General features: G+C 40.0%; 1 protein-coding gene across 1 annotated transcript in view; it reads left to right on the top strand.

The window, feature by feature from the left end:
* The window catches only part of SLIT3 (slit guidance ligand 3), a 519,985-nt gene that overhangs the window by 293,515 nt on the left and 210,238 nt on the right, over positions 1-16,232 (top strand). Inside the window, exon 6 of the mRNA XM_074156582.1 lies at positions 2,231-2,302. Coding sequence (XP_074012683.1) covers positions 2,231-2,302 — 72 coding nt within the window. The remainder of the gene's footprint in view (positions 1-2,230; positions 2,303-16,232) is intronic.

A 16,232-nucleotide genomic window follows, 5' to 3' on the forward strand; every position in this document is an offset into this window, starting at 1 on the left:
TAAGATTGTCATTGCACTTTTTCAACAAAAATCAATCTTCAAGAGCAGCGTTTTTTAAAAAAACCAATACGCTGCATATGAAGCCCTTTAATCAGAAGGGTTTGTGACTAGCACACTGGGTTTATTTGCTTATTTTAGTGTATGTGGCAGAAAAATCAATATTATAGTATAACTCAAGTAAAAACAGGCAATATAGAGTTCTTCCCATAGAAGAAAAGAGAGGTGACTCTCAAGTTGCGCCCGCTCTCTCTTCGTCATGCTAACGTGTGCCAACCTTGTGCTTAATAAAACCAACTGAAGTATAAAGTACTTAGTCATGCAACCAGCGATATATTTAACTCATCTGAAGTTTATTCCTCCTGAAATGCACCATCTTTTCTGTTTGAGCAACAAATTTATCACAACCCACACAATTAAGCGGGGATCTCAGAAAAAGCCACTCAGCAGCCGCTGGTCTTCCCAGCAGTCAAAAATATATAGTTTTTAGCATCTTTGCTAGATGGTGGGAGAAACAGAGAGAACATAAAGAAATATGTATGTATATACTTATATACGCGTATATATACTATGAATGAACTCTTATGCTATGGAAGAATCTATTTTGGATGGTGTACGTCCTGGTATCTGTCAGTATAGGAGACACTGCTGAAGTTTTGCCAAATTCAGCATGTTCTCCAAAGTTACGAGAGCTGTGAGAAACCTTAGCTGGGCTTTGTGCTGGCTTTTTAGTAGACCTTCTAGTATGTATGGTTTTTCATGCGCTTTAAATCATAAAAAACGTGATATTCATCGAGACCAGACTACGTTACAAAGGATAAGTGTCCCATAGTCTTCAAATATATACATATTCAAGATGCTCGATGTTAGTAGATCAAACAATCTTTAAAGGGGGTGCATAAAGATTATAAGTGCTTTCTCTGTGCTTTATTTTTGTATAATAAGAAATTTCTGACAAATGTCTATTTCGACCAAAAATTTGGTACAGCAAATAATTGGAAAGAAGTTGGTAAAACAATACAAATATATTATAAACAGGTGTAATATATTTGCTCTCTCTGCATATATATATTTATTATTTTTTAATAACAACCAGAAACTGCAATGCAATCTTGGTATCTTTGTTCATGATACTTTACACACAGGACAAATGGTCCCTGCCTCACCAAATCTAAAGTTTATGCTGTGCAAAGGACAGTATAATACAGAGTCAGGAACCTGCATTTATTTTTTTATGAAATGCAGATATTGTACTTACATATGGGTAGGTACATAATTTTATTTTTCTAAGTGTGAAATTTAAGAGATCAGATGTCAGAAAATGTAATCACTGAATTTTAGATCACAACTTACAGCTTTAATTTTCTCAGCAAAAGAGACAGATGTAGCTGTACTGCTGTATCCACATATATTGTAAAATATATTTAAATAATGCCTAAGCAGGGAGACAAATGAGAGAACTCCACCATCCAAATATTAAATTACACGTTTTAAAGCAAAATAGTGTTTTAAGTGTATGTGTGTATAATGCTTTCTGTCACTGGATTGCTCTCCCTGATGCAGTTAGACAGAATCTGTATTTAGTCAGAAATCTTTCAATAGAAGGGGCTACCAGATGGGACCAGTAACAATGCAGAGAGGCATCGAACCACCACAGACATTTGGTGCTTAGAATAATAAAAAGACTATAAAATTAGATTAGTTGAGTCTAATTTGGAATTGGTATATTCCCTATGCACTCTCACAGCTCTTGGGCAGATAAAGCCTGGAGATTTAGTACTGTCAGGACAGAGGACTCCAACTTCCAGTAAAAGAAAAAAAGGCATTCTGGGAGGTCACGGAGGGCAGCACAGTGACCTCCAATGATTTACAGGCCTTTAGCTTAATGAAATTGTTTCAGTGACATGACGGTAAAAGCTCATAATGGATTGGATGCCCTAATGTAATGAAATTACTCCCTTCTGCCTTTAAAAAAAAAAAAAAAAAAAAAAAAAGGCGCAATTAATATTTACTGAGACCTGACAGGCTTCAGTGTGCGGTAGCGTGCGGCGCTGTCAGCCAGCAGCCAGCAGAGCCGGAGCAGCGTGGCAGCCGAGCAGCCCTGCGCCGGGTGGCGAGCAGGCGCTGCGAGGGGGTGGAGGACACCTCGGTGACGGGGAAGCCCCCAACCTGGCGCTCCCAGGCGGTTCTGCCCGTACCGGCCAGCCTTCATCCTCTCCCTTCCTTTCTGCAGGCAACTGGACAACAACCAGATCAGCTGCATCGAAGATGGAGCCTTCCGAGCCCTGCGCGACCTGGAGATCCTGTGAGTTGACTTGGTGCTTGTGCTGGGGCGGCGGGGGGGGCGGCTCTCCCGGTGCTGCAGTGCTGGGAGAACCTGGGGGCTGGAGAATCCTGCCTTCCTTCCCACCTCCGACCCGTGCTGTAGGTAGCAAAGTGGAATCTCACACTTTCCCCCCGGCTGGGGTTACTGCTAATTAAACCACAATAGACGACTTCTCTGCTGTCGCTCCTGAGGAGCGGGGATGTTGCTGTGCTCGCTGCTGCATGGAACAGATGGGCTTCAGCCGTATGCAAAGTGCGTCCGATGTATGCTCTGCAGCCAGAAACCTGGCCAGGTCTGCTTAATGTCGAGTAGCGGGTGGGTAACAGGTTCATGGGGAACAATATTATGAGATATCTGATAATTGCCCTAGACAAAAAGCTGTTCAAAAGGTGTTTGGTGTGTAGGAGGGAGGAGAGACGGGCGTTTGGCAGGCTCGTTCGGTGCAGTCATTGGCTTTTGGGGAGGATCCTGCTCTGAGGGCTGAAATAACACCACGTTGTGCTCTTCATCTACCACAAACTTTACACATCGGCTGCGAAAGCTGCAGCACAGACCAAAAAAAAAAAAAAGAAAAAAAAAGGATTTGACAGTGAAAGCTGACTCTTAACAGAGAAAAAGCACATTAGATTTACAGCACCGTCATTGTAATGTAAAATCCAATATTACCCAGAAATCAGTATCTGAGCAGATAATCTGCTTATTACTAACAGTTACTTGCTCACTTAGAGACCGTTTCTGCAGTAGCTTTTGACTATATGAACTGATACAAAGCTCTCCCTGTGACCTGAAAGTTAATGCTGCAAAGCTGAAAGTGTTAATACTTGTGAAAGCACACAGTTCTGAGCCAAAATGGAGAGAGAGCGGGGGACCTCTCCAAAATTCAAACCCTCAGCATCTGAACTGAAGTTAATACCGATCCAGCACTGAAACACTATATACTTAAATACGGCAGGGAGGTCCTGCTCAGGCTGCTGAAAAGCTTGCCCTTAAATTACACGATATGAAACAGCAAATGGGAGATGGTTAAAGTAAGCACCTGCCTCATGCAGCCCTGGCACCTGGAGATTCAGCAGGCTCAAGACATTGCCTTAGGCTTCCGAGAACTGGCAAAACAGCGGGCTTTAGAGACAGCGTTGTGCCACGCACCACCCTGGCTGTGAATACGCATGTGATAATACAGGGAACTCTGCCCCAAGGGCTCTACCTGCTTTGTACTGGTGCTCAGAGGAGTTTTGCCATCAGTTCCGGCAGAAGCAAGCAGAGGTTTCTGGGGGACCTGGGAGTGGTGGCCATGCGTGTTTGTCACAGTCAGCTGAGATGCCTTTGGCCCCTTTCTCTCCCAGGCCGGGATATCGATGTAGATCAGGTAGTGTGTGTTGCTCATACTGAGCTAACAGTAGGTATCCGCAGAGTTTCTTATCTGGGAACTTAACGTTATCAAGAGTATTGTTTGAATTCTATATTAAGAGCACTTTTCAGGAAAAGTAATGTCTTACCACCATAAAGTTTTACTTGTCTGTCAGATTGAAAAGTCTACTGTGTGGTGAAAGAAAAGAAGAAAAGAAAAAAATCATGAACTCCTATAAAATTGACTACTTTTTTTTTTTTGTATGGACTGATTTTCCATATCTGCGGAGAGTGAGTCAGGCCTCCACTGGCAGTAGACTGTGCTATAACTTTCACTATTTTAAGCCTATTTTAAGGCTGGACAATAAATGGAGCCTTTTTAGTAATATACTGAGTACTGCAGGCTCTGAAAAAGTTGCCAGGAATGCGTTCCTTCTCCCCAGGATGTAGTAAATGTTGAATTAGTTTATTTACCTCTCTGCTTTTAATTGGTTAATTTTATGCCAGTTATTTGTGGGTGGGAGAAGAGGAAGATATATAAAATACATCATAATCAGTTCTTTAATGCATATTTAATTTTCAGCACAGCCATACTGCTGAAGGAAAAATCAATCTTAATTCTAAAAGATGAGGAAGTAGATTGATGGTATCTATTTCTAAAGAAATTTTTCTTGTAGTTACAAAATGTGAATTATATACTTCCAACCTAATCTGGATTTTTTCCAAGTTTTTCTTCAAAGAAAGTTTGAGCATTAAAATCTCTCTATCAAAATAAATTTGCTTAATGCCCCAGAGAATATAATATCTTCAGCTGTAAAACAGTCATAAAGGTTAAAAAATTGAAGTAATTTGAACCATCAAAGAATTAACAAAGTGAAAACAAATTTCATCATTTCAGACCCACTACGTATTTTATGCAGATATATTTTAACCTGTAATGCAATATGTAGAAAATATTTAATGACTCTGGCAAAAATTAATCTAATTATCTGTTTGAACAGATTGCAAGGATACCAAGTAATGTTTTTCTTCATTATCTTACTGAAATCTTGTGACCTTTCTGATATCAAACACTTACATTTCTGCATCTTTTCTCTGCACACCCGCCTGTCTACAGACTCCTAAATTCTGTAGATAATGCAGGGCAGAGACAAAATGCTTAGCGTTACTCAAAAAATTCAATTAGGAACACTTTCCTTAAAAGCACTTTGGTTTCTGGGTTGCACTTCTCATTCACCTTGAATTCCTCAAAAAGCGTGAGTGCAGGGAGGTTGGTGGATGTAGGATCAGCAGGAAGTTGTCCAGTTCTCTCACAAAATGAAGAGCGCTCCATGGTCCATGTTACTTATTTCTGCTTATCAACAAGCTGGTTTCATTTATTACTTTTATTTTCTTCTTCATCTGTGTTATGAATACGTTCCTGTACCAACAAATAGTACAGAGGCAGAGAGGAATTCTGTTCCATTCTATGATTCTATGAAAACAAGACTGAAAATTGTGACTAATTTCAGTACTTGACACGGTGCAATGAGTCGCTGAGTCCAGCTGAAGCTTGGATCAGACCAAGGTGCTGACGGCGGCTCCCAGTGCACACACAGTCTTTTGATGGCTTCTTTGTTTCTGAGCTTCCGTGTTTCGAATGTCCCAAACGGCGTCCCTGATCCTCTGATCTGTAAACCATAATGCAGGTTCCAAGTCCTACTGGTGACTCCTGAGTTTTGGTTAAAAAGCTGCAAAAATGTTGAGTAGAAAGTGCTTTGGTGCCTTCTGCTGATTGTCTTTGCCCCTGCAGCAAGGTGAAAATAATGTCTGAGAAATGATGTGCAGAAAAGACATGATTACTTTTAAACATCCTTTCTTGGTAGTTTTGCGTTAGGGCTAGTTTTGTTCATTTTTGTGTCAGATTTTCTGTATGGTTTCCCATAAAGGTTTCTTTTTAATCTGTTGGTAAAACAGGGATTTTTCCTTTTGACATATTTTCTTTCCCCCTTTTTGTAAGACGATAAAGCATATTTCAGTGGGTTTGTTCTTGCATTCCAGCACACCGAAAGGTGTGTGCAACCACTGAAACAGCAAGAAAATGTAAAACGGGCATGTATTTGCAAAGGGGTGGCAAAAGTTACTAACTAGCTTATGTCCTGTTGGAATAAAAATGTGCAGAAAAGTTGAAAAAAAGTGTGAAACTTCCACTAACAAAAGTGTCATTTTTAGTAGGAGCAAACTTCTGCTCTGTCTAATTTTTAGTTATGTCCTATGGCAATATCTGGCAATAACAGTATTATTAAGAAATATGTATTAGTGCAGCTGTAAGCAGGTTTAAAGATTATTAAAAAAAAACAAACCCTCACAAAACAAAACACCAAAGAATTCTTCAAAATAATTGAAGTGTGTGGCAATACGACGTTCATATCTGTTGTAGATTAGAAATTAGTCCATAGCTTTATTTCCAAATGTCCAAAGTTATGAAGGATAGGAGATAAAACTCTTTCAGCTTTCAGAATTTCGTCTTTGCTCTCTTAGGAGACATGAATAAAAGGCATTAACTTCAAGGTGGTTCAATAAGTTCAGTCAAACTGGATAAACTAGTAATATTGAGTGAATGACCACGCTCTTGTCGTTAGACTGGAAGTGCTGAACAATACTTGTGTTTTTAGGATCCATTTCTCAGTTAGATACAGAACTCCATTTAGCAAAAACCCCTTTTAATTTATTTATTATTGGTTTGCCCCACTGGGGTAGCTCAAAAACTGTGTGGTGACACGGCAGTTGCGCCATGGGGACAGGACAGAAAGGATTACAGTCACTGCTGGCAACTTAGGGGGAGTGTTTTCTTGTTTTATGTTGTAAAAGCTGTTTTTCTGTAAAAAAAAAAAATAATTCCCAAACTCAAAGAGATTTTATCATATCAAAAGCTAATCCTAGGAGGTCTGTGCATAATATTCTATTAAAGGCGGCAAATGAGTTTTTGCTGTACAGAGCTAGTGTGGAATGATTTGGGGTTTTGTTTGTTGTTAGTCATGTTAATTGTTGTAGGTCTTTCCCATAATATTTCTGAGCCTGAAAATCCTCTTTCCTGAGTTTAACCTGCCCTTTGAAATGAATGAGCACTGACTCTGTCATGGTAGCAACAAACTACACACACTGGAATCCACCTTTCAACTCTGGGTGCTTTAGTGTGAAAAATCGTGATAATTCACTCACAAGTACTACTGAAGAAGTGCAAGTACAGTCACCCAAATATCTGCAGCAGTTTTAAGTTGTAACTTCAATGAACCCTAAATATTTGAACTTAAAAAAAGGTTTGTTTTTCAGATTGTAAAACATAAACATAAATTAAGACACGCCACCCTTCCATCCCCGAAATCTTAAAATTAAGATAACTGGACTCTTAGAAATTAAAATTGTTCTATCAGTGTTTGAATAGAACCGTTTCCCTCCAAACATTTCTGCCTCACTCTTATTCCTGCTGCCCGATGAACACCCAGAAGCTCCCAGCTACAAGTGCTGTGCGCTGGTTTCTTTCAAACCCGGATCCAGCGCCGAGTCGTGTCCAGTGGGACACAGGGCATTCCGTCAGAGCAGTCGCGGTCTGCATCCCCCCGTTCTTCTGTGCGTTGTCTGACACATCCACTCACTGTAGGCATTTTACAAGTGGAATGGGGTTATTCATGCTTTCCTTTTTTAAATCCAATACGTTCCTGTTATAAAGGATTCTGTTTCATAAAAAATTTAGTAATCTGTGCAATTTCTGGTAGAGATGTCATGGATGAGTGTGCTTATAATACACACTGCCTTTTGTCCTAGCAAACTTTTAAGAACTTTTCTGAACAAGAATCATTATTTCATGCTACAGCCAGGATTTAATTGTTCCTAGGGTTGTCTTCTGTGTGCTGAACGCTCAGTTAGACAGTCAATTTTACTTATTTGCAAAATGCTATTCTGGGCATGTCTTAACTAGATAGAAGATTTTTATTTGCTTTCCCAACCTGGAGAGTCAGGGAGCAAAGTCATGGCATAATTCTAAATATATGAGATGTCATTGCTTAATGAAAGCCTGAAAATGCCACACAAATGTGATTTCCTCCTCTATTTTGCTGGAAATTATGGTTGGTTGAGGCAATCAGGATCAAATTTGAACTCTGTAAATTGTGTTCCTATAAGCGATGCCAAAATACCTAAATACAATAATGAAAATGAGATTTCTATTTAAAATGTTGTGCATGGCTGTTTTCACTTTCTCATACTTGAGTATAGTAAAATTAAAATGATTGCTGTTTTTATTTTTTTACTTAATGGTACACGCTAGCTCAAATGTATGTAAATGAATAAAATGAATTTAAAATCTTTAGTTATTTCATCGGTCAGCATGTATGTATTGCATGTCATAAAAACAACACTGAAGGGAGTAACCACTGGCCATATATGCGTAACTGAAGTATCTACCAGTTAGGTGAAAAACAAGGAGTTTGTCTTTCCTAAGAGTATCCTCAGTTTTCCATGTGGAGCTTGTGTCATGGGCAATCAGGTTATGCCAGGGGAAGAGCAAAAGTCGGTTTAGCGATTGAGAAATGGTGCACTCAGAGCATAGAGGTATCAGTGGACAAATTACAATTTCCATTTGTCTTTATTCCATTACTTATTAGGCTGTCCCGTAGTTTTTACCCTTCCCATTCTTCCTGCTTTCTGTATTGCTGTAGGTCTTTAAGAGAAGGAGAAATGGCTCCTGAAGAGCCTGGCTGCTGTTATTGCAAGGTTTTTGTTATATAAATCAGTTGGAAATAAGATTAACTACAGAAATGCCTTTTACTGGAGAACTTTTAGAAAGGTACTGCACCCCCAATGGACCCTAGTGAAATGGGATGTATAATTAGCGTAAAGAATTGATGGAGGAAAGATGGGGGTGCTTGTGTGCTTGCTTGGTAAGAAATGGTTTTATTTGCTGATACATGTCGGTGGGAGATCTGCTGTCATTGCTCGAGATATGGAAATGAAATCTGAGATAACCTCTGTTCTATAACATCTTACAAAATGTGAGGTGGGAAGTACAGCGTAGTGAAAGGAACAGTATCCAGATGGCACCGCGGTGACAGGCTTTATATCAAAGACCAGCTGAGGTAAAATAAGAGCGGGCAAGAGAGGGCCTCTGAAAATCACTGATGCCTGTTATATAGATGTAATGTAACTCTCTTTATGGGGAGAATATATTTGCATAAATTCATTGATCAATGATTTTGCTAATCCTGCAGTATTCCAGGCATGTCCCAGCAAATTGATGAACATTTCTATCAATCCTCAGTGCAGATGCCTAATTATATTACATGTTTAGAAAAGATGGATTTTTCCCCCTCCTGGAGCATATGTAGTAGTCGAATGCTGGGCTCATTCTCCTTTCCTGCTCCCATTAGGTTGGAGGTTTTTTTCTCTTTAAGAATAGCCTGGAGCCGTGCAGGCTGCAGAACTTATCGAGATAAGAGCAGTGCCAGGTTAGAATTATGAGTTTCATGAATCACCGCCCAATATGCTTTTGGAGGAAGCTGGGTTATATGGCTTGTGTGGTGTAAGCCCTTTATTGGTGCTGCAGTCCCTGCTCCCAGAGACTCTGAAGTCAAAACTCTGGAGATAGAGATTTCTGGCAAACCTTCTCTCCCATGATATTAATTGTTTCATTTGCATGCTCCGCTCATCTTGTGACCTGCCCTCCCTCCCCTTTGACTAATATAGTTTCTTTGTCAGTAATATAAAAGATGTAGAACAAGCATTTTGACTGTTGAAAGTCAAATGAATGTGAACGACTTAATGCAGAGGACACAATGCAGACGTGCAGCTCGACATCTTAACCAAAAGCTGAGCTGAAGGCTATGATGGGAATAAAACACCTCGCAGATAGTTGAGGTGATGACAGAGTTCTGAGGACAAGTTACAATTTCAAGGGAGATGAGTAGTCATTTTATGCCATAGTTTGTGATTCATTGTTTATGTGACTCCCCAAAGCAGCTGGATGACAATACTAAGGCACCTGGATGTCATCCTATCGGTGTTAATAAGGCGTCTTTGGCTGGGGGAGTGCCTGCGTGGCACAGGTTCCCGTGATGTCAGTGTCAAAAGATACCAGGATGTCCTCAGACCTTCTGTGACACCATTTGGGGTCCAAAACTGGTGGTGAGTGCGGGAACTCCTGCTTGCTCTGGGGTCGGTCGCCACAACAGCAAAAGAATTATGAACTCAAAAACCGTTTCAAAACAGATAATGGTTATCTTCTTCTTTTTTTTTTTTTTTTTTCCTGTGTGCAATTAAAGGTATCTTTTATGACCTATAGGGGTATAAATGGTTTGTCTTTTTCAGAGGTTGCTTTTGTTCCTTTGCTGTGCTGGTAGAACAGCATACACAAAGGCTCTGCGCTGTAGCCAGTCTTTATACAAGAGAGGACTCAAAAGCCTGGTTTCTCTGGAAAGAGAGAGCGAAATTATGATGGGAGCTGTGTACACCAGAACTGCTGGTCTGCCACTTCGAGCCTTGTGTCACATATTTAGCCCTAAACTGTAGCTGCTGGGATCGGGGTACTATGCGTTACTTATTGGTTTTAGCTGGGACAATAATATTGTATCTATGGTAAATTAGAAATCAAAACAGTAATATGTAGATAGCTTGCAAGTGAAGTAAGTAATTACATCTGCACCTGAAAAAATTGCATAGATAGAAGCTTCTTCTGATCTAAAAATCAAAGTGTCTTTGTTTCCTGCTGTTCACAAGGTTATGCGTATAATGCAAGTATATATGTGTGTTAGTCTATATGATGAAAAGAGCATGTATGTTATGGTTAAATCAGGGGAAAAAAATGAAAACTTTAAAAATAAAGGCATACAATTAGTGTAAATTAGACTTGCTTTATGTAGCATATCCAGTTCTGTGTTTAAGACCAAAAAAAATTAAAAGCTGCATTAAGGGTGGCAGTACGAAACAATTTTAAAGTAATTTGATACCAATAATCACAATTTCTATGTTAATTTAGTTATCATAAATGAAGCAATTTCATGTTAACTGGTTTGATACTTTTGAAGTGGGATTACATTTCTTAAGTTTCTTTTTTGGGATGAATAATGCAAATGCATTGGTTGAGCATGTACGAGTGAGGGATGGCCACACTTAGGAGATCTGCAGATCCTTAGAAACAAATTTTAAAATGCTGTACGGTCATCCAATACCTTTGTTGTGATATACCAGTGTTCTAGGGATACCTCAGAAAACAGCTTCGTCAGTTGAAAGACCATCAAATGAGGTGGCTACATGAAGCCATTGAAGGAAACAGTGAACAGTAGTGCCATTAATTTTTAAAAATTGCACGCATCCCTCTTGTCTTCACGGTGCTGGGTGGCATGAGGTATCTGTGCTTTGCAAGGGCCAGACTGTGGCTGAGATTGGGATTTATTTGAGGGTGAAATAGAAGAGAACATTGTGAAAGGTTGATGGCTGTGATGAGGGGATGTAGGAGCATGTACTCAATGAGGTTCACCAGATTGGTAATTTAGATTTGCTTTTGCATATTTTGCTGTTAGAATCTTAGATTGTGCCTGTCACCAAAAGGGCTTTGGTGGGAGAAGGGAGGGTGGGAAAGCAAATCTTGTTCATGGCTTTCAGCTTTGGAGCTGGCTACTGTGATCGATAAAATGCCGCAATGCAGCATCTCTGCGACGACGCCTGAAGGCCGCTGAGAAGCCCTCGTTGGTGCAAAAGGAGGTTGCGGGCTGGGCGGGCTCTGGGGAGGGGGTAGTCCACTCTGCGAGCACCCAGGCTTCCTACTGGCTCCTTGGGCAATTTCAGTGATGTCTTAAAAGGGTTGGGTCCATTTTATCTGCGAGACGCCCCGTCTTCCCGTCCACGGCTGGGGCGTTGGAAATCGGGCAAGGCACTTCAGCTGATACTTAGGCTGAAGCAGTTAGGGCAGACCATCCACAATGGCAGTTATATTTTATTTTGTGTGCATGCAGATGTTAGAGGGAAACAGCCATGCATGGAGAACAGTTGACTCCTTTTGTTTAGCTCCTACTTGCGCTTGTAGAATATTCCTGAACAGATCATAAGCGCTTCGAATTTTTTTCTGCGTATATTTTTATTTTGCACTTTTTCACTCTGGACTGAACGCAAATGAAACACTGTGAGTATTTGCTATTCAAATTGTTTCAGTTTCTTACCTGTATTGCGTACACATGCATGAATATAAGCAGGTATTGCTGCTTCTCATGGGCAGGTGGTATTTGGGAGGAGCTTAAAAATCAGAAAGATAGGAGTTTTTTAAATGTACTAACCTTTTTCTTGTGTGATTCATGCAAGCGCTGTCTAATGTATTATGAAAAGAAAACTCAATGTTTAATTCCTGATGGAAAGCAGATCCCTTTCCAGCTTCACCAAGAAACACGTAATTGCCCTTGTCTAGGAACTGTGTTGTCTTTGTTCTTTCAAAACATTTCTTTCCTCTATAAATGTAACTTTTCCTTAACAACTGTTCATACCCGCAAGTCTAAATTCACAGAATGTGTATATCAAATATTCCTTATTTCATTCATGTGCATTTGTATTAGCCTTAATTTCCAGCATGTATGAATTACAGGTAGGGGCATCACATGCTGTTAGAATATAAAAGTATTCCATAAATACGGTCTGCATCCCCTGCATTTTGGGGAGGCAATTTTGGCAGTAAAGATGAAGTTCCCTCTTTAAAAGATTTGCTCCTTTTCCTTCCGCTGCTGTCAGAAGCTGAGAATTGCCTTTGTGGTTCCCTGCTGTACCATGCCCATTGTCATGTTGCCGGAGCTATGAAAGATCTCTTCCCGCTGCCCTCTCCCAGTGGGAATGCCAATGGCCTTGGGAGCCAAGGGGCAGCTGAGACACCGGGCTCCTGAAATCGGGGGGGCTGCTGTGGCAAGAGGAATAACGGGTGTTGTTTTGCTGGCAGGACCTGGTACGTAAATGGAGGGGAATGAAAATGGAAGCCAGGGACTCTGGCAGCCAACTCTCCATGGATGCCAGTTGCCCGCCTCCTGAAAGGCTTTTGTAAAACCTTTTGCTTTGACACTGGTGCCAGTGCCATTTATGTTCATTGTTGCATTTATACTGGTGAAGCAGCTCTCTGCTGCATAGACAGGGTTTGCCACTCGTCCCTCCTTTGGTCCTAGTGGTCAGCAGGGGACTTGCAGGGACCCGCAGTCCCGCAGGCAAGTGTCGCATTGCGGCAGTTGATGAAGTGGCACAACGACCTCCCAAAGAGATTGAGTATTGTCACATACCCCCTTATAATGGATGCAGAAATCCATTTATTGTCCCTTTCTATAGCTTTGAAAAGACAACTAATTTCTATCTGCCACTTGGAATGGCTTTTCTGTTCCTGGGTGTGTTACACCAACAAGTATGGGAAGGATATGTTCATTATGGTACAGAAGTCTATCAAAATAGAGACTTTCACCGTAAGATTATAGCATTAAGGTTGCAGTGTACTCAGGATGAGACAAATTAAAACATGATTTTGAAGAATGATACTGTTCCTTTCTGATCCAAATTTAATCAGTTTCTTTAAAATTTCTTTTGGTGGAGACCTGTAAGGAAACCGCAGCACTCTGCTGACTGAATGCTGAAACCTTTTACCTTGGAAATCTCCATCATTAAATGCCTTCAGCCTGAACAAATGGCAAAAGTTGTTTGTTCCTTTCAAATTATAGGGTTGGACTGTGTTAGTTTGAATTGGATTATGTTTATAAGACTGTTTTAGCTTCAGAAAGGACTAAAGAGAAACAACTGTTCGGGCAGGAACGTGAGAAACCATTTTGTTTTGCTGAAGTACTGATGCATCGGACTTAAGGTTTGTATGATCTGACTCTGTCTTGTTGATTCTTTTTCATCCTTTCCATAAATACATTCTGGTGGGTTTTCAGACCTCTGTACGCATCGAGAACCCAATCCAGTTTCCATTGATTTTGGCAGGAGTAGCACAGAATCCATAAACTATGGTACCTGACATGCATGCAGCTGGATAACACCAAGAGCCATATTTAGTAAGAGAGATCTCTGTATAACCTAAAAAAAAAAAATAAATCTATTATTAATTTAATTATATTAATTTATCGAACAAGGGATTTTCATATTAATCTACTAAACAAAATTTAGGTGAGTTGAAATTGAATACGATTATATTTTTGATTGCTGGGGCTCCTGTGAAAATCTGCACCTAAATAAATAGGTTGCAGGGACTAGATTCATGCCTTGCGGAAACCAGCAACAGGATTTGCACTGACTTCAGTGCGGAAACCAGCAACAGGATTTGCACTGACTTCAGTGGACATTGATCTGGGTATTATGATAATTGGACTTGTTCCCAGTGGTTCTAGGCAATAGTATCAGCCCTTGAAATTGGGTACCATAGAGAAAAATCAAAACCACCCTGATGAAGTAAAACATTTATACAGTGTTTGCAGCAACACTTTTGTTTCTCTGAGTCCAAATACTTACAGAAAATTACACATGTAGTTGGGACTTAGAGCCACAGCAGTCATTCCCAGTACAGTGTGCTGAAAAATGTGTAGCCTTTAGGCTAAGACCTGACAAAATTTGTTGATTCAAAAAAAATAAAGGCAGTGTTTCTTGTGCCATTTTTGAGTTTAGAAAAATAGCTTATTGGAGAATCCTTAATTTAAAAATAAAGCAGTGTCAGAATAATTTCAGCCTGTGTTCTTTTGTCTTTGCACCAATGCTTTTATAACTAAAATTTCCATTCAGCCTGAACTGAACTTGTATTTTTTGCCTAGAATTAGAATGTCATGTAAAAGATTGAAAAGTTGATTGAAATTTCTCTAAAAAGCTTTTTCAACTCTCCCTGGGCATAGACATTAGAAAGAATTAGGGGATGCAACTGGTACCTGTCTTTTGTACAGCTAGTAGAGGTGATTTGATTGTGTGGGAAACAGTATGTCTTTCTGTATATAGAAAGAGCAGACTTCCTTTAGGGGAAGCAGTAAGATGTTTCAGGTAAGACCATGTGAATGACCTTCTTGACTTAACATCTATCAAAGTCCACAACCTAAACGAATTGTGTATCCTCGTACTCTGTATCACCTTTATTATATTTTATTTTACCTTATCTTGGCTTAGCTCATCTTATTCTCCTCTCCTCTGATTTTCTAGTTTATCTTGTTTTAGCATATTTTACTTATTTGTGTGTCGGTGTAAGGAAGTATGTTCAGGAATAATAAGTGTGTGCACATACAACATAAATGCAGGGCTAAAGATAACACTAGAAAGGTTTGAGCAGCAGCCACCAGACATAAGTTGCCAGAATCCAGCTCCCGCTTTTCTACATATGACAGTTCAATCTTTGATTGTACAGGCCCATATGATTTTTTTTCTGGCCTCTTTTACCCATTTGCACTGATTCCTAGTCCCAGTCTCTTTACCCTGATAGCTTGCCCAACCATTTTCTTAGCTGTGAGTCCCATCTTTCCCTCTCCTCTGCTCTCAGTCTCAGCTCCTGACCTTGCCGGTCCTACAGACTCCAGCCAAGGCACAGCCAGTCTCTAGGGAGAGTTAATGCAGCCATTACAGGACTTAAGTTAATATGCCCTAAAATTATCACTATAGGCAAATGTGATCACCCTGTTTCTCGTCAGGCGACAAAAACAGGCATTTTAAACAAAGAATTTGTTATTATAATAACCTAGTTTCCCCAAAGGCTGATGTTTTTGAAAGTCTTCTCACTCCTTCGAGGGACAAAAAAAATCTGTCATTAACATCTGGCCTTTATAATAAACTTAAATAGTTAAAATCTGACAGTTACATGCAAATTAAAGTCAGCCACAGGATGGGAAGAATCAGGCAATGGGAGCAGTAAACACTGCTGGCAGCTTTGTGTGTAATTCCTTGCTAAGCTTATTTATTTTATTTTTTCATATATTTCTAAAAAGAACATTTTCTTTCCTCTGTGTCCTTGAGACTAGTCATATTTCTGATGTCAGCTTCCCAAGTTAGCGATGCTAGAGCCTCTCATGTTGCTGTGATGAGAAGAATTGTGAACACATCCGCAAGACTAATGCTAGAACAGAAACCACAAATTGGCAACCGGTTATTTTTATTTATTTCAGTGGATTTTGTGTGTCACCTGGAGACTATTTAGAAGATTATTTGCCTGGGCTAACATTGTGTTTAAAAATAGCACTTGTACAGTGCCAACTCATTTTAGAGTTGGGTACAAATATTGAGACAAAAACCCAGCTGTTATTGCTTTTGCTGCTAATTTGAGGTGTCGGATCAGAGCTCTGCTGCTGTATGTCAGTGAATAAAGCCCCTTGTGAGATCATTATGTTTTCTAACAGTTGAAAGTAATGGATTAATCAGTGCAGCATCAGTTGCTTTCATTATATGCCCACACAGTAATTGTGGGCTTTAACTTAAACAGTCGGTGGGGAGATCAAAGGATTGAGTACAAGAGGCACTCGGGACTCACCAAAACTCTGAAGAGATCCAGTTGCGTTTTGGACCTTGCCTAACGAGCAAACCTTGGGTGCCTTGAAAGTCAAGGAAG

Source organism: Numenius arquata, chromosome 11 (genome assembly GCF_964106895.1).
Source record: "Numenius arquata chromosome 11, bNumArq3.hap1.1, whole genome shotgun sequence".
In the NCBI taxonomy this organism is placed as follows: Eukaryota; Metazoa; Chordata; class Aves; order Charadriiformes; family Scolopacidae; genus Numenius; species Numenius arquata.